This window comes from Solanum dulcamara, chromosome 9 (assembly GCF_947179165.1).
Source record: "Solanum dulcamara chromosome 9, daSolDulc1.2, whole genome shotgun sequence".
Taxonomy (NCBI): domain Eukaryota; kingdom Viridiplantae; phylum Streptophyta; class Magnoliopsida; order Solanales; family Solanaceae; genus Solanum; species Solanum dulcamara.
Window position 1 is genome coordinate 22289772 of NC_077245.1, and position 20444 is coordinate 22310215.

Genomic DNA, 20444 nt, shown 5'->3' on the forward strand with positions numbered 1-20444 from the left:
GTTATTATTGACGATTCTCCCCCTCTATTCTCAAATTATGAAATGACTAGTTTTTCATATCTTCGTAGTACATAGTTGATTTAGTTATATGGTCAGCTAATTGATTTTTCTTCCTTAAAATGTGAGTTATTTGTATTTGTGCTTTTGCATAATCTATTGAATCTCTATATCCAGCTAATGATCTTTTAAGGAGGTTTCCAATTTATTTCTAAGACATTTTTCAGAATCAATGAGTCGATTTAAATGGTTACTTGTTTAAACTGCTTCTCGTCATCGTATTTATATGCTTCGAACATTCTTAGCACTTCAATTTCTAATATTTTGTCCAATCTCCTTTGTTGTTGCATACACTAAATATCCATATGAATATCTAAAACAACAAGTATAGGAAAACTCTCCTTGATTACCTCTAAATGCACCGTATGCAGTCACTTTTAACTATTATTTTGGTGAGAGAACCTTTAGCACTTTAACTTTACGACAGAAATTTTACAATCCTAATCTTCTTTTGAAGTATATCTGACCACTTGGCTGGAATGTACTCCTAATCTTGATCAACAGCTATAGTGTATGAGTGAATAGAGTAATAATTTTATTTGTCATATAGTCTCTCCTTTATGCTTGCAATATTTTCTTCTTTTTCATAAATTCCACAAATAACTCTAGGAATAACATGAAAGTATGATTCATGTTATTTCTAATTGATTAATTTCCACCATGTGAAAATAATATTTTTGATGTGTAGTTCTTCGGTTTAAACTTGCAAAAGAGGAAAAATAGGACCAAGTCCTAATAACTGTTGTCAATTTCATAAAAAGGTAGGACGCGGTCTCCTAATTTTGTAATACCTAAGTTGAAAAGTTAAGAAAAAGAAAGATCCCAAAAAAATTTAACCAAAGTGGCTTTCACGAAGCCCTTAATGAGCCATAGAACTCACCACTGGCCATGGAAGGTCTCCATATGAGGGAACTGAAAAAATGGAAAAAAAAAGAAGAGAAAAGTATACGAAGGGATTTACGGGTTGTGGAAAGCTTCATGAACCATAGAATAGTCCGTGAACCCGACTACTAAAGGTCCCAGGCAAGATTGGCTTTCATGAGTTGTTATACGAACCACAAGATGGGTCATGAACCGTAGGAAGGTCCGTATGGAAAGAGGCTTTAGTTTGATTGGGGGTTCAAGTTCACGATCGGCTGTACGACTCGTACAACTTTCAATGGATCGTGAAAGAGCCCATAGACTCGAAGTGTGCAATCCAGAATTTTCCCTTGGCTTCTATGGATCACTTCACAGACCGTAGAAGGCTTCACAGTCCGTGGAGTGTTTCGCAAAAGGGTTCCGACTAGTAATTTTAAAGGGATAAGTCAGAATTTCCCCCCACTCTTTTATTATGTTACTTGGATGTTTTTGGGACTAATTCCTAAATTATTAACTACCCAAAATCCTCCTTTAATCCCTCATTCTCTCAACTACTCTCTTAATACAAAAAATAATAATTCTCTCTCTAGGATTTCTCTCCCAAGTCTATCTTCTTCTCCAAGCTAAGGATTTTCAAGATCAAGCTCAAGTATTCCACTTCCAATTGCATTTAGAGCTTTCATTAATCAAGATATGTGGGAATACGTCCATGGATCTTCTTTCATCCATAGAGTCCCAATGGCTTTCTCAATTATCTCTTTTATGAAATTCTCCTAAATCCTAGTTTTGATGATTTGTATTGAGTCAATTCAATTATGCTTTTATTCAATTTCAATAATATATTCATTTATGATTCAATCTAAATTACGTGTTTTCAAGGAGTTTTACAATGATTCATGCATTATGTTATGAATTTCAAGTATAAACTATGGATTTGTGGTCATGAATTTGATAAAGTATTATGTATGATTTATGGAAGTAATGAATTATGATCCAAGTATGTTTTCAAGCAAGTAACATGAATTGCGAAAGATTTTCTCACAATATTAATAAAATCATGATTTAGATGCTTAGAAAGGTAAGTGTTTATATGTTTATGTTATGATCATGGTTTTTAAGGAGCTATTCTTATGATGTATTTTATGATGTGGATTGGTTGAATATTGTCTTTCCTAATGACTATAATTTATGTATTCTGTTGGGATTAACTTAGCACCGAGAGAATTTTGCGGTGGAAACTTGGTAAGGGAGTCCCTAATAGCAACCCCTAGTTCCAAACTGCGTGCCCCCGTAGGTGCCTTTATGGCCTAGCTAGTGGATCCACATATAGCTCATGTTCATGTTTATACGGAGTCTACCTTGTCAAGTAGCCTCTCTTTTATCAGTGTGGAAATTACATCGGATTTCATGTTATAGCTTACATGGTCTTAATTCTTGGTTATGGTTAAAATACCACATATGTATATGCTCTTCTTATAACCCCTTTAGTGATGATTTATGATGCATTGACCTCATTAAATATTTTTAAGTCATTTCAAGTTTTATTTCATGTTTTCAAGATATTTGGTCATGCATCACATGTTCATATTGATTATGTACAATTATTCTTGTTCATGAATGTTTCTCACATACTTAGTACATTCCATGTGCTAACACATACTTTTGCCTACATTTATTATAATGTAGGATCCGATGATCATTCTACTCATCCTCGTGGCCAGATTTTGGAGTTTGTTATTTATTTGTTGGTGAGTCCTCATGCTTCGAGGACACAACATTTATGATTTTTTTATGTTCCGTGATGACTTTCACTTCATTATGTTTTGGTGAATTAGGAATTTTTTCTAAGCCTCATCTATAGTAGTAGAGACATATTAGATTGTTATGCATATGTTGTCCTGTTTATTCAGAGATTTATCTTGATTTCTCTTATATCGAGATTTTCATGTTGAGACTTATATTTTGCATTCATGATTATCTCTTGATGTTGTCATACTTATCTTATGTATACTCATGTTATGCTAAGAGGGTTGGTTGGGATCTCTTGGGATCTTAATGGTTGTGTCTCGTGCAGGGCCTAGCCTGGGTCATGACAAATTTAAATTAGTGCAACACTAACACTTTGATGGAAAGTATAAACCTTATCTTTTTAGTTTATCATCAATTGAAATCTTGAATTTTCATACTCTCCACATAGAAAATGATATTTTGCATGGCTTGATCATTTTTCCAAATATTTTTTGCATATCATTCCAATGTTCTCTGTGTGTTTATGTAATTTCTTGTTGATTTGACATAAAATTTTATATGTCTCAAGCATCCACCAAAGTCTTTCCATTTTATTATTACTTCTAGAGTCAAGATTTTATCTACAATATATTTTGCTATATTTGCATTGAGATTATTTTGTTTCACCCTGTATGTACAAAGTAACTAGCTTAGTAATATAAGGCTCACGAGTCAGTTTCATCGATTTTTTATTATACATTAAAAAATATCAAAAAATTTAATATGTATGTGTGAAAATAAGAAAGGGGAGGAAAAACATATAGTTTGGGGGGATAGGGGCATGCTGGGTGAAGCCCAGTGTCGAAACCGCAGACTCGCGCTGCAAGGAGCAGCCCCTCACGTTGAGCCTCACTCTGCGAGGCACTATATGGAGGTGGCTTTTCTATTTGTACCTTGTACATAGTCGGATCATTCTACAAGTTTTCCAAGATTCAAGCATACACCTAAAAAATCAAATTCTCTCTTAAAGTTATCAAGAATCAAAGGGGAGCAACTCCTCAAGTTAAAATATGTAAATACCATGCACGATAGTTTTCTAATTCTCTTCTGAAAAGCTTTGTAGGAGATAAATGATAAAACTTGTAGACGGGATTAGCGGTTGGAGTAACTCAAGGTAAGAGTCATTTATCTTTGACTATTTGCTAAGATTGGAGTCCCGAATCTCTAGCTTCACAATAAGCTAATCAAGTGTCAACTAGTTCTAGTAAATTTCTGAAATAATCTTAGACTTGTGATTTCCTTATTTATAGTGGTGGCGGGAGAGTGAGCAGAGCTTCAAGAGGAATTGAGTAAGGTATGTAAGGACTATCTCTTTTTAGATTCAACATAAAAAGTTTTGTCGTATCGACATTTATCAAAAAGAGTACTCATTAACGTATTCAACTATTTTAGTAAAGGCTCATTATGATAAGTTATGTTCCTTGGCATCTTATTTATTGTAATATGTAGGTGATCCTCTTATTTAATTTTCTTTAAGTAACAGTGAAGGATTGTTCTCGATATTTAAATTCCTATTCTAATTCTTCTCACTTGTTTCTTTTCACATGAACATATCCATTCGAGTCCATGGTGGACTCTCTCTCTCGTTTTGCATTCCTAAATCGGCCACGGTGGCCCAAGTTCTATTGTATCTTCTTTTTTCTGAGTCAGCCCCTTCAATTCGGGAAATGGAAGTTGATATACAATGAAAGGGAAGCTAGTATACAGATTACGAAAGGCAAAATGCAGAGATTACGAAAGTAAAACGCAGGGGAAAGGGACTGGTATACTGCAATATACATCTGATATATAGTTATTATACAACTAATATACAAAGGCGGAAATGGGTCGAAAACCCAAAAACACATCAGCAACAGTTCAATTCCTGGAGACAACAACAAATCCAGGCCAAAGGGCCCAAATTCTATTTCTCTTAAATTATTTAATTGAGATAATTTATTGTTTGTTTTGATCAACTCTAACTTTAGATTTTTTAAATTAATTTAGTTGAATTCCCCAAAAGATGAACTATTTCCTTTGTGTGGTTTTGTTGTAGCGAATTTAGTTTTATCAACTCATGTGCTCTTTATTTACTTAATCAAATATTTTTAGTCAAAATTTTTTTAGGTCTTTAATTATTTGAAGATAGTCTCTTGCTTAGCTTTAATTGACTAAATTGGCTTAAGTTATTATATTTAAAATGATTTAAATAAATTCTTACTTGATCTATTTTTTGCTAAAGTCTTAATCACTCCTAATTTATTTAAAATATTTTGAGTTTGTTGCTTTTCTTCAAGTAATTTTAAATTTTCTTTCTTAGTCAATTTTGATAAAGTTTATTTTCTTTATAAATTATTTTTAGGTGTCTTAAGTTGATTTTTTTTCTCAAATGATTTTAATTATCTTATTTTTCAAGTATTTTTTTTCAGATTTAGTAAAAAATATAAGTTTTCAAATCGTCGGATAACCGCACATTAGCGGCCACTTTGAGTACTTAATACCTTTTCAAAGTGGAAATAAGAACCTCTTACCCATTTTCTCTAAATTTTTAAGACTTAAATATGTTAGGGTCTTTTAAATTAAGTTTTCTTAATTTCTTTAAAAAATTAAATGACGACTTTTCTTTTCTAAAATTGATTTTTTCTCTAGAAGTTAAAATTAATTTTAAATCGTTTATTTCCGACATAACAACTAATATTATACTTGCATAATTAATATTTATATAATTAATTTCTACATAATTAATATATAAATAATTAATTTTTACATAATTATTACTCACATAACTAATCTCTTCATAATTAATTCTTATATAGTTGATACTTGCATGACTAAAACTACACTAAATATGAATCGAAGACTACTAGTTTCGAGAAAAAAAAAATTATTGGTTGGTATAAAACTCTAATTTGTCGGCCTGTGCATAACCCCATCTAGCAATTGAAAGGGAAAACTACCTAATTAAGCATACATTCATATCATATATATTATCTCACTATTTAAGAATTTTATACCATTGTAGTGAGATACATTAAGATCCACTGGTCCCTATAGCCTATACTAAACATCACACGCTAATCTATCCCCTATTTCTCGCTACTACTCCAAATCAACATACTCGCACTCCTCAATCCCTCGTTGATCACCCACATTCTCTCTCCTTCTTCTCCCTCACACCATCTCCTTCACTTAAACCCTGAAAAACTTAATCGAAAATTGAGCAATACAATTCGATTGTTGAGGTTTGTAGCTGTTTCAATCATTATTTAAGTGTGTATTTGATTATCTCTAGTTTTCAATTGATAGTTTCTTCTATTTTTCAATAGTTACATCAAATTATTAAAATTTCATTGATTTAAGATTTTCTTCATATACTTTGATGGCTAATAATTTTTTATTAGAGTAAGTCTTTATATATCTATTAGGTTTACACATGTATCTGCGTAAGAGTTTATGAATATGAAAAATAATAACTTTATTCATGTATCTGAGTTGTATATGAACATATATATGTATATGCCATTATATTCCATATACATGATTCTTGTATCTGAACATGTATATGTATGAGTTATATTTATATTTTTCTCGTTTTGTGTTAGATATGTACATATATTTTTTGGAAAATATTTTTTTCTATTTGCATAGCGAATATAACAAATAAAAATTTTATTTTATGAAAAGTCTTGTGGCAAGTAAAAAATATTTTCCTAAAATCATATATATATATATATATATATATATATATAGATATATAGATATAGATATAACACAAAAAGAGAAAACAATAGAGTGGAAGATTAGGCAGCAGGGGGTAGAATTTTTTTTAAGTGTATGTGGTGTGTGGAGGGGTGGGGGTTGGGGAGATGAAGTTGCAAGATAGTCAAAACGCGTTTTGAATGCGTAGTCAAAAAAGGAACAAAACGCGTTTTGAACGCGTAGCCAAAAAAGGAACAAAACGCGTTTGAATGCGTAGTCAAAAAGGGAGGTTCAATACGCGGATTTTACGCGTTTCTAGTTTCCTATAAATAGAAGACCTCTTGCCCTCATTTATCCCATCCCAGAAAGAGAGAGTAAGAATACAAAGAGAGTTATACACCAAGATAAATATTTTAGTCTTGAGTGTCCTCTTTAGTAGTTGTTCCTTTTACAAGAGAGAAGTGTTTATTATTGTTTTCTCCTTGTATTTGAGAGCTGTGTACTCCATATTTTTATAGTGAGATCCTTCTACCCCGTGGTTTTTCCCTTCTATCAGTTAGAGGGGTTTCCACGTAAAATTCTCGTGTCCAATTTATTTTCATTATTTTCATCATATCAAACTTTAGTTGTGGTGCTTCCTCCCCCAAACAGAAGTAAGAATTTTTTTTAAATACTTTTATAAGAGAAATTTAATAAATAGAAAAAAACTAAAAAATTGGGGTTTGGGGGCGAGCGCGGGGGAGGGAGGGGAGGGGGTATGGTAAGATAAAGTGGTGGAGTGAGATAAAAAAAATATTTATATTTTATTTTATTTGGGGCGGGAGATAGTAATACTTTAATCTTAATTTTAACTAATTCTAATAGTTAATTTAATTTTAGTTAAGATGGAATATTTTGTCCATATGAAGTGTAATGTGATAAATTTTTTAAATAAAAGAGGGAGTATAATACACACACCATGATGAGAGTGGAATAAAAGAAAGAAGTGTGTTTTAAGCTTACGCTCCAATAGCTTATGTATGAAGCTCAAAAAAGAGGAGGAATAGTTCGAGTGTGTTTTTGATATTTATTTCATGTTTTAGATATTTATATCATTTAGGATCTGTTTGGAAAGCCACCTGAGAATTGAAATTGGTGTAATTACTAAGATAGTAATTACCAGCCTAGTAATAACACAATCTAGTAATTATGATGACCTGTTTGTCTATCACAATGTAATTATATTGTAATTATAAGTGTAATGTTTGGTTGTACAAGTGTAATTATAATGTTGTATTAAATTTTAAAAATAAAAGTTAATTATCTAAACTTACAATTCATATTAGACAAATAAGGGCTTTTATAAATAATATTTAAAAAATATATTATCTTTTAAAAATATATTAATTAATAAAGATACGTTCTTACTAATATTATAAAAAATAATTGATTTATATTTTTTAAATTAGTATATTTTTATAAAATTAATCATAAAAACTAAAAATACAAGATTTTTTTTGAGCATCATGAAATGCATGTTTGACAAAAATATTAATATTATAAATATAAGTCATAAAATTATCAAACATTTGACAAAAAGATAATATATCAAATCTAACTAAAAATTAAATGACCTGTAACGTGAAATATCAAATCAATACTACTAAAATAAATAAAACTGAAAATATAACATAAATTCTAAATTCAAAATAATTTTTTTAACATAATACTACTCTTATGTCAAATCTCAACATAACGTACATAAATATGATTTTAAAAAATAAAATATAAGTCTATAACTTTATTCAACAATGACTTCTACTTTAAGTTAAAAATTAGAATACTAACAAAATTATGCTAATGAAAAAAAATAAACATAGAATTAAGAAAAGGATAACACGAAAAATTGCATAGAATCAGATGAAGTAAAAGTTGAGAATGAGAACGAAATGAAATATAAATAATAAAAAATATATTTTTAGAAAATATTAGAATAATAAAAATAATAAGAATTTAAAATGGTAATAAAAATAATAAAAAATAGAAATAAAAGAAAGAATTAAAAAGTAATCTTCTTGTAATTACATCATGTAATTACACCAATTTATAACCTCTCCCTGAAAATTGAAGAATGTAATTGCCCCCTATCAATTACACCAAATTATCAATTGACTATGTAATTACACGGCCAACCAAACATACTAGACAATGAGTCCATTTAGATTGACTTATAAGCTGCTTATAATTTGTTTTTAATTTTTTTGAGTATTTGACTGACCAATTTAAAGTCATTTTGTATTTAAAATAAACTTCAATAAATAATTGAGTTTGCTTGGATGGACTTATTTTAAGCAACTTATAAGTTGAAAACAACTTATAAGTCAAAATAAATAAATTGGGCTGCACCTATTTATTTTTTTAACTTATAAGCAGTTTTCAACTTATAAACTATTTAAAATAAATTCATCCAAATAGACTCAATATAATTACACCCAATTACATTAAATTTAATTATCAGCATGACTTTCCAAACAGTCCCTTAAATAACAGGATGAAAATTGACCACCCATCAATTTTTTTAAACCTAAAAACCTTCAAAGAATAGAGTCCCCACGTGTCGTCACATCCCACCCAATGGTCCTTTCAATCCCTTTCCCTCAAAGCAAAAGTCTGAGTAACATATAATATAATCCATACTATATTAAAAAAATAGTAATATTGATTGAACTTCTTACGTTTTATTAAAGATTTTATTTTGAACAAAATTGTCTTTTCATTTTTTTCTTTAATTATTATATTTTTATTTTAATTATATTAAATATTGCATAGAATATAAATTCTAAATTAATTATAATAAAGGCTAAAGTGATAAGGTTTAGGATATCAATTAATATATTTTGATAAAATCTATACTATATTAAATTATTGCTTAATTTAGTTTTATAATAATGATTATACCTTGAAAAATTAAGAAATCCTAACATATATATATATGGTTAGAGAAAAATATATGGAGAAATAATTTTAGTAGATTTTTTTTTCCTTGTGTACATTTAAAAAAAAGTCCTAAAATATATTATAAGGAAAAAAAAATGTAAACATTGAAGTACTTTTTTTAAAATCTTTAGTAGCCTTTTAATAAAAATTAAAAAATTGACACTTGGAATTGAAGACTTTAACAATACTATTTTGAGATACAATATTTATTTAAGTAAAATAAATATTTTAATATATATAATTTTATTGATTAAGATGGTACATAAATTATTTATTTATGTAGGTAAAAAGGAAAGCAAAATTAGCATAGAAAATAGAAATGAAAAAGAGAAAGTAAAGAAATAGAAAGGAGGAGAAGAGAAGACAAGGGAATCTATAGTCGGCGGCCTTGTCTACGCCGACCAATCATCAATTTCCTTTCACCCTCCTAACCCCATCCATACACAAACCTCCTATATATACACACACACAACCGTACTACTCATTCCCTCTGCTTTCTTCTTCCCTTCATTTTTTATACATCGGAAGATGGTTCATGCTTGATTTCTAGTTCGCCGATCGTATTTAGTTTATTTATTCTTTTGTTTTCAGTTTTAGGTTTAAATTTGAGGAAATGGGTGTACTGGTTGCGGAGTCTGGGCAAAACCAGAATCAGGCTGCTCTAGTTGTTGATAAGAAGAAAAACCGTCGATCTAGACGATCTAAGCAAAATTCTCCTCCAACAGGTATATCTTTAGTATGTTCTATGTGATTAGATTGGTATTTTCACCCGTGGAAATCAAATGTTATCCTTTAGTATATGTTCTATGGGGAGGGGTTACTATTACTATGTAATGGTGAAGGCAATTATATGTTGTTTCTTGATTTTATCAGTTAAACTTTTTTGCTTTGTTTTTCTTGCTAAGTGATTCTAACTTATATGTATAATTAATGTTGTAACACTTAAAGCATACCTGAATTAGTCATAGTCCTCTACTTATGAGCTTGTACCCTAATCAATTGCTGATGGAAGGGAGAGACATATCTAGGATTTGAAGTTTATGGTTCCTTTATAATGGTGGAGCCACCTTGCTCAACTGGTGTCAATCCACACCTCTTCTGTAGAAATTTACACTATCTAGATAGGTAATAGACTCTGTATATCGGTGTACCCATGAAGTTCCTGTGTGTATATATAGGATTGGGCATCTCTTGAAGTGTATCATTTTTTGTAGGTTTCCCCTCTTTTTGGTATACCACTTGTAAATGGCCAAGTTGGCCTGGTTATTATCAATGAAATCTTTCACTTGATAAAAAAACACACAGGTTGTGTATATATATTATTATTATATGTTAAATCTCCTTCATTTTCTCTTTAATGAAAATTCGGGCTCCACCCTGGTTCCTATACTGATCTCAAGTTAATATATAATAATAACCAGACTAAGAAACGGGTAATGATATTCACTATATATATTTAAAAAATAACGAACCACTTAAACAGAATATATGGATATATAAATGTTATCATTACAATTGTACTCAACGACATGACATGTTTTGAAAATGATCAATGATTTCATCATTAAGTAAACTTTCAAATGTTTCATTTTCTATAAACAACTAAACAATCATTCAGAAATTCATCACTACTTATATTCTGCAACTCATTTATAATATGATTATCAAAGAAAAAGCTATTTCAATCGATGCAATAAAATGACAATTTTAGATCTGTAACCCTTTCTTACTTCTTACTTTGTTTCAGAGTTGATTTTAAAAATCAGAATTTGGGCAAAAGTGATACTTTTAGCAAGGTTTTTACTTACTCCATTCACATTTAAGTGATTTTTAGGGGTTTCACCCATAAAAAAATTCACTTAATAATATTAGTTAAGTGAATTATTCTAAAAGACCCTATAATATACTCATGGAAAAATGAAAGACGTTTTAAAAACTTCTTAGAAATTTGTTCAACACTGATTAAACAAGGGTAATTTTGAAAAAAAATAATACGTAATATCTTTTTGGTTTATTAAAAAATCACTTATTTTGGAATAAATTAAAGAGGTTAAAATCACTTAAAAGGAAACAGGGGGATAATTAACTGGTCTTGTTTAGTTTGACTTTTCATTAATGAAACAGAGAAGAAGAAGAATTAGTACTCATCGCCTCGTCGGGATGTTGTTTCTAAGATAGCAACAGAAGTAAACGTTAAAACAATGCAGTGTATGGAAGTAAAAGCTAAAGTGCAATGAATGGAAGTAAAAGTTAAAGTATGCAACTAATGGAAGTAAAACTTTAGTATATGGCATGAATGAAAGTAAAAGTTCTCTACCTTATTAAAAAACAAATGAAAGTATAAGTTAATATATGCATAACGGGGATCGATCCCTCGCCGTTTGCAAGAGCAAAGCTGTAGTTGGCTCCTCGCTTGCTACTGAACCAGTAGACTATTTAAGTTTTTGGTTCGCAGCTAAATATACTTTTAAGTATTTAGTATTTTCTTAATAAATACCCTACCCTTACCCTATGTTATAGATCCGCCCCGAAGAGAAGGAAATGTGTAGAGCCATTAGTGTGCGCGTGTGGATGCATATGCATAATACATAGATGTATGCTTGCTTGTAGATGTGTTAATAAAATAACTGAGCTTCACTCCTATTTATCAAAATAAAAAGTATTAGGGATAATTTCGGAGACAACACTGAGGGGTTGGCTTTGTAACACTAACCTCCCCTTTAATTTGATATATTACACCCCACCTCACTTGTTTTCATTTTCTTGTAACAAAATATTTAAATGATAATTTCTTTGTTATATTCCACAAATATACTCTTTGGTTGAACAAGAGGAATATTAGTTATTAGGTTGAAGATTTGACCTGGTCCAATGGAAAGGGAAAGCGGAAAGAAAAGAGAGTTTCAATCCACAAATGATATCGAAATGAAAAAGAAGTCCCTTTACCAGGTTCAGCACAAAATCATTCTAAAAAGCAAAACAATTCTCAACGACCTTACGAGGTAGTGATGAGTTAAACTACTCGTGTTGGCATGGAAGTCAATGCTCTTCAATCATGTAGAATTCTGATATGGAACTAAAATGATATGAATTGGTAGATTTAATAAAATACACTCCCTGCATAATTGTGAAGTTCAAGGTCTTCTAAACCCGAAAGGAACAACTTTCAGAACACGGACACGCTTTGTGTCTCTTTCTTCGCTATCTCCAGATTGTCTCTTCCATTAATTTTATCTCGTTATTTCCACAAAAGCTTATGATCTTTTATTAGAAGACGTATGCATCTAAAGCGCTGTGATTACATGAAGCATCAAAACGAGAAACCAAAGATTAAAATAAATCATTTCTATTAGGAATTTCATATCAAGTTGATCCTAAAATGTCCGCTTCATGACAAGACACCGAACCTATTGAACCATTGCTTATTGTAAACCAGGAATATGATATTATTTAACTATTTGAGAAGATAATTGATGGGGAAAATATATTACAAACTTAGAGGATGAATTAATGGCGTCTTGAATAGGTTTCGAGAGAGGAGACAAGAAGGGAAGTCTTTGAGAGGGTTTAATGTTATAAAAGGGTAGATTTGGAAGGCTATAGAAAATTTACCATATTAACATGTTTAGTTACAATAAAAAAACAAAATAAGGGAGGTGGATGTAATAGTTCAAATCACAAGGGAGGTTATTTTTATCAAGGCAAAACTGGAGGGAGGTCTGTGATTAGACTAGCTACTCTCATCGGACCACATTAGTTTGGTGGAAAGTAGAGCTTGATGCTAGAGTTGAAATGCATTTATCTTCTTGTGTGTTATTTTATGCTAATTGTGTTTTGATTTTATGCTTCTTGCAAGTTATTGTACTTCCTCTTTGATTTCTTTTATAATGGATGTAACTAGTTAAACCAATTTGTAATTTATAGTGGTTGCATTAGTGTTGTCTGAGTCTATTTCTAGAGTGGGGAAACAGTTGAACTTTTCTTGCATGAGAGTAATGGATTGTAGTTTGTAAATTTCCTCTCACTTATTTGAGCTTGTACTTGTGCTTGTACTTGCAACAGCAAGTAGTTTGCTGACTGGCTGTCTTGGGGAATCGAATTTCAAGGGAGGTGTTCCTATCTTGAATCATGAAGGATCTAAAGAGTTTTCAATGCCTAGAGCATCAAACATTGCCTTTACTTCGTTGCCCACAATGTGTTTAAATGAACCGTCAGCGGAGACTGAAAGTCTCGCTGTGCAGCTAACATTTTCACCTGGTGTTGGTGGACAAGTATATTCAAGTTCATGCCCAGACCCTATTGGTTATGGTGACCAGTCAATTACTTCTTACCCACAGAGGAAATATTTTTCTTCACATTGGCCAGCAGAAGCTGTTCATAAAGCACTAGAGGTCAGCCCCATAATGTGCCTGAAAACTTGTATATTGATAGATAAATTAATTAAAAGAATGTGTGGTTGTTGAATGGGAGTTTGATGATATGTTTTTGTTGTCATGCAGAGGGGTCATGTCTTTAAAGCATTATTTCGTGTCAATGCCCACAATAGACTTGAGGTAATATATAGTAACAGATTCCATTTGCTCCATTTTTAGTTATGTGTTGATTTGATAATTCTTCTGATGCTTTCATGAGAAGCATATTTTTATAACCCCTGCTTCTCAGGCCTATTGTAAAATTGATGGTGTGCGAACGGATGTTCTCATTAGTGGAGCTGCAGCTCAAAACAGAGCCGTAAGTCTGGTGTATCTTTGTCCTTGATTAGTCATTTATAGGTGTCAGTTTATTTGTTGCTTTTCTGAATGTGCCATCTGCAGGATTACATTTTCTTTTCTACAATTTCTTGCAGGTTGAAGGAGATATTGTTGCTGTTGAAGTTGATCCTCCTTCTCTTTGGACTAGAATGAAAGGATACACAGTTAGTATTGAGAGTTCCTCTTTGGTAGATGATGGTATGTTGGAGTCTGACAATTCAGACTTTGTCAGAGAGAACTGCAAAGGGAAGAACAAGGTAGACACAGATTATGAGTTCAGTAGTTGTGGAAATTGTTCTAGCCCTTTAGACAATGCGTTAGGTTATAGACGTGGGCAGTCCTTTGGAGAAATTTCACATGCTGAAGAAAAGGTACCAGCGGAGAATGATTATGTCAACAGACATAATATGACTGCTCTGAAACCTTCCATGGTTGGGTGCTATAGTGAAATAAATGATGCTATGCATGCAACAGAGAGATTGTCAGCCGCCATGAATTCATTCCCATCTAAACGACCAACAGGTAGGGTTGTGGCTATCCTTGAGGGGTCACCTCGTCGGGATACTATTACTGGTTTTCTCAATGTCAAGAAGTGGATGTGGAGTAGAGAAGGTAACAAAAAGGACTTGAAGAAGAATAAACATTTATCGACTGCCTTGAACTGTCAATATCTGTTGTTAACACCAAATGATCCCCGGTTTCCGAAAATGATGGTGCCGTTTAAGAGCCTGCCAGACTTTATTGTGAACAGATTGGAAGCTGGTGATGTGGCAGTGGAGATGGACCTAGTAGCCGCACGGATTGCAGACTGGGCAGAAGAGAACTATATTCCAGAAGCTCATGTCACTGACATATTTGGACGAGGTGATGAAGTGGAGCCACAGCTTGCTGCAACCTTATATGAAAATGCAATTGATTCTTCAGAATTCTGTCAACAGATCCTATCATGTATTCCAAGTATCCCATGGGAAATACCTAAAGAGGAGCTTCAGAGTAGAAGAGACATCAGAAATTTATGTGTTTTTACAATTGACCCTGCTACTGCCACCGATCTTGATGATGCACTGTCTGTTGAAAGGTTGCCTGACGGTACTTTTAGAGTTGGGGTCCATATAGCTGACGTCTCATACTTTGTTCTACCAGACTCGGCTTTAGATGAAAATGCCCAAGCTAGGTCAACAAATGTGTATTTGTTGCAAAGTAAATTGCCAATGTTGCCCCCATTGCTCTCTGAGAATCTGGGTTCACTTAATCCTGGGGTGGACAGACTTACTTTTTCTATTTTTTGGGACATTAATCAATATGGGGAATTAATTCAGCGCTGGATTGGCCGCACTATAATTCAATCTTGTTGCAAGCTCTCGTATGAGCATGCTCAGGATATTATTGATGGGTTGCTTGATGATCCAAGTTCTTATAAAGGAGAACACTCTTGGCCAGTGTTACATGGCTTTTTTAAATGGTCTGATGTTGTTATATCTGTCAAGAAGCTTTATGAAATATCTAAAATCTTGAAGAAAAAGAGGTTTGAAGATGGGGCTTTATCACTAGAAAGTCCCAAAGTAGTTTTCTTATTTGATGAAGAAGGGATACCTTATGATAGTGTGCTCAGTGGAATGAAGGAGTCTAACATGCTTGTCGAGGAGTTTATGCTTTTGGCCAACAGGACAGCTGCTGAAGTTATAACTAGAGCTTATCCTTCTAGTGCACTATTGCGAAGGCACCCTGAACCCAACCCGCGTAAGCTCAGAGAGTTTGAGTCCTTCTGCTCTAAACATGGTCTGAGATTGGACACTTCTTCTTCTGGCCAGATTCATAATTCGTTGGAGTGCATTAGACGAGATCTTGCAGATGATTCTGTGTTAACAGATATTCTTATGTCTTATGCCGCAAGACCCATGCAATTGGCAACTTACTTCTGCAGTGGAGATGTAGAAGATGAGAATGATAGGGGTCATTATGCCCTTGCTGTTCCTTTATACACACACTTTACTTCTCCGCTCCGGCGCTATCCGGATATTGTGGTGCATCGGATCCTTGCTGCAGCTGTTGAAGCTGAAGAGGTGTATCTGAAGCTCAAGTTGTTGCAAAATCCAGATGGGGGAGAAATGAGACGCCAAAGATGTTTGACCGATGTATACTTCGATAAAGATGCAATTGGATCACCTGAAGCTCAAGAAGCATTATCTGCAGCAGCATCAAAACATAAGGCTCCCTGTGCAGAAACTCTTGCTGATATTGCTTCCCATTGCAATGAAAGAAAGTTGGCTTGCAGGCACGTGAAAGATGCTATGGAGAAACTCTACATGTGGGTACTTCTAAAAAGAAAGGAGGTACGTAAAGTGTGTTTAAAGCATTCTCCTCTTTTACAACAAATCAAGGTTGGAGGTAGCATTTGGTGTTGTGGGGTGACCTCTAATTAGCGTGCCTGTTAAAATAAATGCTGGTTTAGACTTGACAAGATAAATGGATATCTTGCAGTAATATCACATCTTTTGTGCTTCTTTCTTTTGGGTAGGGTGGGCGACAAAAACTCAGATTTTCTGCCTTGTGTTTCATGCTTGACCATCTCTGTTTCTTGATGATATAAGCTATCAGTGAACCTTGGGTTTTGCACCCAAATTGCTTTATTTGGTACCTGAAATGCTATCAGGTCTTAGCTGAATGTTTGTAAGTCACAGATCTTGAAGCCGAACTTCAGCCATTGACAAAAGAGTAGGTAATGGCGTGAGCTTGGTAGTTTATATGTGAATTTAGCAAACACATAAGACATTTTATATTTTGAGTAAAGAACATGAAATTCTTTGGAAGTACAGCATAGTTGGGTGTAAGAAAGACAGTTTAGGGGGCTGAATTTACAGCCCGAAAAGCAAACAGAACACTAGAGGAACTTAAAAATTTGTCATGTCATTTAAGCTACTAAATTCATTAGCATACTGTTTGTACATCTCAGATCTTGAAGCTGATTTCAGCCATTGAAAAATGAGTAGGTAGCGGCCTGAACTTGGTATTATTTTTGAGAAATTAGCAAACACACAAGGCTTGTCATATTTTTTGATAAGTAAGGTGGTCTTATATATGAAGATAGCATCAAGTGATTGCTGGAGAAAATGAACAGTTACAATCAAAGTTAGTTCTTACTGACTATTTAAACAACTAATGAATTTTGGCTTCCTATACTCTGAGTAAAGAACATGAAGAAATTTAAAAGTTCAGCGAAGTAGGGTGTAAGATAGACAGTTCAGGGGCTGAATTTACAGCCCAAAAGAGGGAGGGAATGCTAGAGATCCTTGTACTTCATGCTGTGCTGCTAGTCTTTTTGTCTTGAAAGTTCGAATAGCTTTACATGGGAAAGATGGGGAAAGTAGTCCCCTGATAACTTGTGTCAATCAAGTTTTGAAAAGAAAAGGGCCAATGGCAGGATAATAATGGCATTTTGTACTCTTAACAAAAAAAAGAAGATATTTTGTACGGTTATGAGTCGTTTGGTATGAGGTATAAGGAATAATAATTTTAGGATAAAATGTAGGATTATTTTATCTTGGTTGGAGGTATTAGGTAGTCATGAGATTATTTATCCCACTACTTATACCTTAGTGATGGGATAAGTTATCCCATATACATGGTGGAATAAGTTATCCTGAGATAACTTATCTTAGGATAATTAATCCCGGGATAACTAACTCCCAACGAAACGACCCCTTAGTTGTTCTGCAGCTATGTTGCTTGGATACGGGTTTGGGCACCCAACACAAGTGCAGATATCTAGAAGTCGGATTCGTCATCTTCTAAATCTTAAGATTCAGGGATATATATAGGAAAGGGTACACACACACACATATATATATATATATATATATGTTTCGACCATTAATTGAATTTATTAAATTGAAGTTAGTATAGCATCCATGTTAGGTTAACCATATCAAGTATGGATCCCACACCCACACCCACACCCACACCCAAATCATGTCAGATCGGGTGCGGCATGGATTTTGAAGGACCTAATCAACAGAAGCTGCAAGTTTATCTATAAAAAGGTGAAATAGCTACGCATGGGGAAGATGTGAGGATTACAGAACCTGATTATTTGTATAACTTTTTTCCTTGTTCTTTATTGGAATTTTCAGGATGAATAGTCCTTTAACCTCTGGCCACTTATCTGACTTCATCCTTGTACATTATCAAATTGCAAGGACAAGAATAGTCCTTTGATTAATCGTGTGTTATTCTCCATGCAGATATTGTTCTCAGAAGCAAGAGTTATGGGTTTGGGACCACGATTCATGTCGTTATACATTCACAAGCTTGCTGTAAGTTTGTTATCCTGATTAATCGATCTATTTAGTATTTACAATCCAGAAGTTTCCTTTAGGACCAATTTTCTCCGTTGGATTCCAGCAAGTTCATGCCTTCTATCTCTAATTGTCTTGTTTATACTTGTTATGTATATCTGACATGCCCTATTCTCTGAATGTCTTGTTTATATTGTTTTGTACACTTTCAGACTGAACAGCGCATATATTATGATGAAGTTGAGGGACTGACTGTGGAGTGGCTTGAGGCTACTTCGACATTGGTACTTAGTCCGTCTACAAATAAGCGTTTTAACAGGAGGGGTAGTCCAGGGAAGTGCAGATCACTTGAAGAAGTAGCACTCATTCTTAGCCCATGTGAGCTGAACCAAGAACTGGATTTGGGTGGACCAAATAATAGGGAAGGGAGCGGTGTGTTACAAATTGGAAATGCTTCAAAATCTTGTCTTTCTGGTATTCCAAAGATCGAACCTGCTGTTTTCCCCGTGACTCTGCGACTTCTTTCAACAATCACTGTTGCTCTTCATGCTCTTGGAGGAGGGTATGGTCCCCTTGATATTGGGGCAAGGCTGTTTATTAGTTCATATTTCAAGTAACTGAGCCTGTGTGTGAATATTACTGGTTAAGCTGAAGTTGGAAGTGTGATATGTTGGAAGTGCGTGCAAATCTGGTGTATAGATACCTAGGTAGTTTATAGGTTGAGTAGAATTCAGATCTTCCGATTAGATTGCCTGATGCGTTATGTAGCAAGGGCTCAATGCCGGATTGACATCTAATAGGATGTGTAGATAAATGGGGTCTTTTATATAGTGGCTGTTTTTAACCAAAGCTACCTTTAGGATATGGTCCTTGTTTTTGTTGGCCGTCTCCTTCCCATATAAGTTAAGCCGACTGTGTTGCATTGATGTTCTAATGCTCTGATGCCAATTTCCGAGGCAAATTTCTGTTTAATGTTTTTCTCCTTCAAGTTTCTGCTGGACTAGGACCCATTATTTTTGAAGTTAGGAGTCCTTGACAGTTCTACTTTTTTATGGTGATATTTTGGGCTGTAATATGTGTCTACATAAGCATACTACACTTTTCTTCTTATATGTTCTTAAAGATTCCAGCGTAGGCAAAATGTCAATATTTTCTGTTTTCCTTTGTAATCTGAATGCACTGAAATGTTTGATGCATCTGATGATGGTTGGAGGCGAAAAAAAAGCTATTTGTTCTCATTTGCCAGTCTTGGTAGCCTTTTTTATTTGCCATTATTTCTTCAATTAACAAATGAAAGAGAATAGATTAGTTTCTTTTAGATCAGTTGGAAGGATCCCATAATTCATTCATCTACGACTGCTTATAAGAGTTTCTACCTGGGAGAAGTTCAGAAATGATCCTAATATGAATAGGTTCTAATATTTTCTCCCATGAAAAAGTCTAATAAAAATGACCTTCGTAATGGATGGTTTTTACTTTTTGGCCTTGCTTATATATTTTTAACGAATAGCCTTTACTCCAGTTTTTTTTAGCATTTGTCAATAAGACATGTTTAGGATATTTCAAATTAGTGAATTTGTTCAATTGATTAGAAGTTCTACCTTATAAGTAAAAGTTAAAATTTAGGTGAGTTTTTTTAGCATGTGTAATTTTTAATTTTGTCTATAAGGTGGAAGTTCAAGATATTTTGAGCCAGTTAACTTGCTCAGTTGATCATAAGTCCTGTCTAATAAGCAAAAGTTAGAACTTGGATATATTATCTGTCAGGCATAAGATTCTAACATTTGCTCAAGATACAGACATTTAGGATATTTCAAAACTCAAGAAGGGGTTATCACCCTTAATTTAGCAGACTCATTCATGTTGTTATGTCGGCGTCTGAGGTTGATTATGTGAAACGTAGTACTTTCAGTCCGATACAAACTCCACATGGTTCGTCTTCTAGACCTTTAGGCCATGGAAGGCATTCCGATCATTTAGGTTCCTCTCATCTATGGTCTGGAAGGGTTATTTTGAGTGTGGTGACATAGGACATTTT

General features: G+C 33.2%; 1 protein-coding gene across 1 annotated transcript; it reads left to right on the top strand.

Annotated features, from left to right (window-relative positions):
• The first annotated feature begins 9673 nt into the window (after window positions 1-9673).
• Window positions 9674-19644, top strand: LOC129902148 (DIS3-like exonuclease 2). The gene is made up of 8 exons (XM_055977213.1): window positions 9674-9834; window positions 9952-10085; window positions 13423-13751; window positions 13860-13913; window positions 14023-14091; window positions 14207-16444; window positions 18353-18424; window positions 18619-19644. The coding sequence occupies exons 2-8, from the start codon at window positions 9974-9976 to the stop codon at window positions 19021-19023; spliced, it is 3279 nt and encodes a 1092-aa protein (XP_055833188.1). The 5' UTR covers window positions 9674-9834; window positions 9952-9973; the 3' UTR covers window positions 19024-19644.
• The last annotated feature ends 800 nt before the right edge of the window (window positions 19645-20444 follow it).

Coding starts and splice junctions, on each gene's coding strand:
- LOC129902148 (XM_055977213.1), top strand. CDS start 9,974: ATGGGTGTACTGGTTGCGGAGTCTGGGCAAAACCAGAATCAGGCTGCT. Junction 14,092..14,206: donor CTGCAGCTCAAAACAGAGCC/GTAAGTCTGGTG, acceptor AATTTCTTGCAG/GTTGAAGGAGATATTGTTGC. Junction 18,425..18,618: donor TATACATTCACAAGCTTGCT/GTAAGTTTGTTA, acceptor GTACACTTTCAG/ACTGAACAGCGCATATATTA.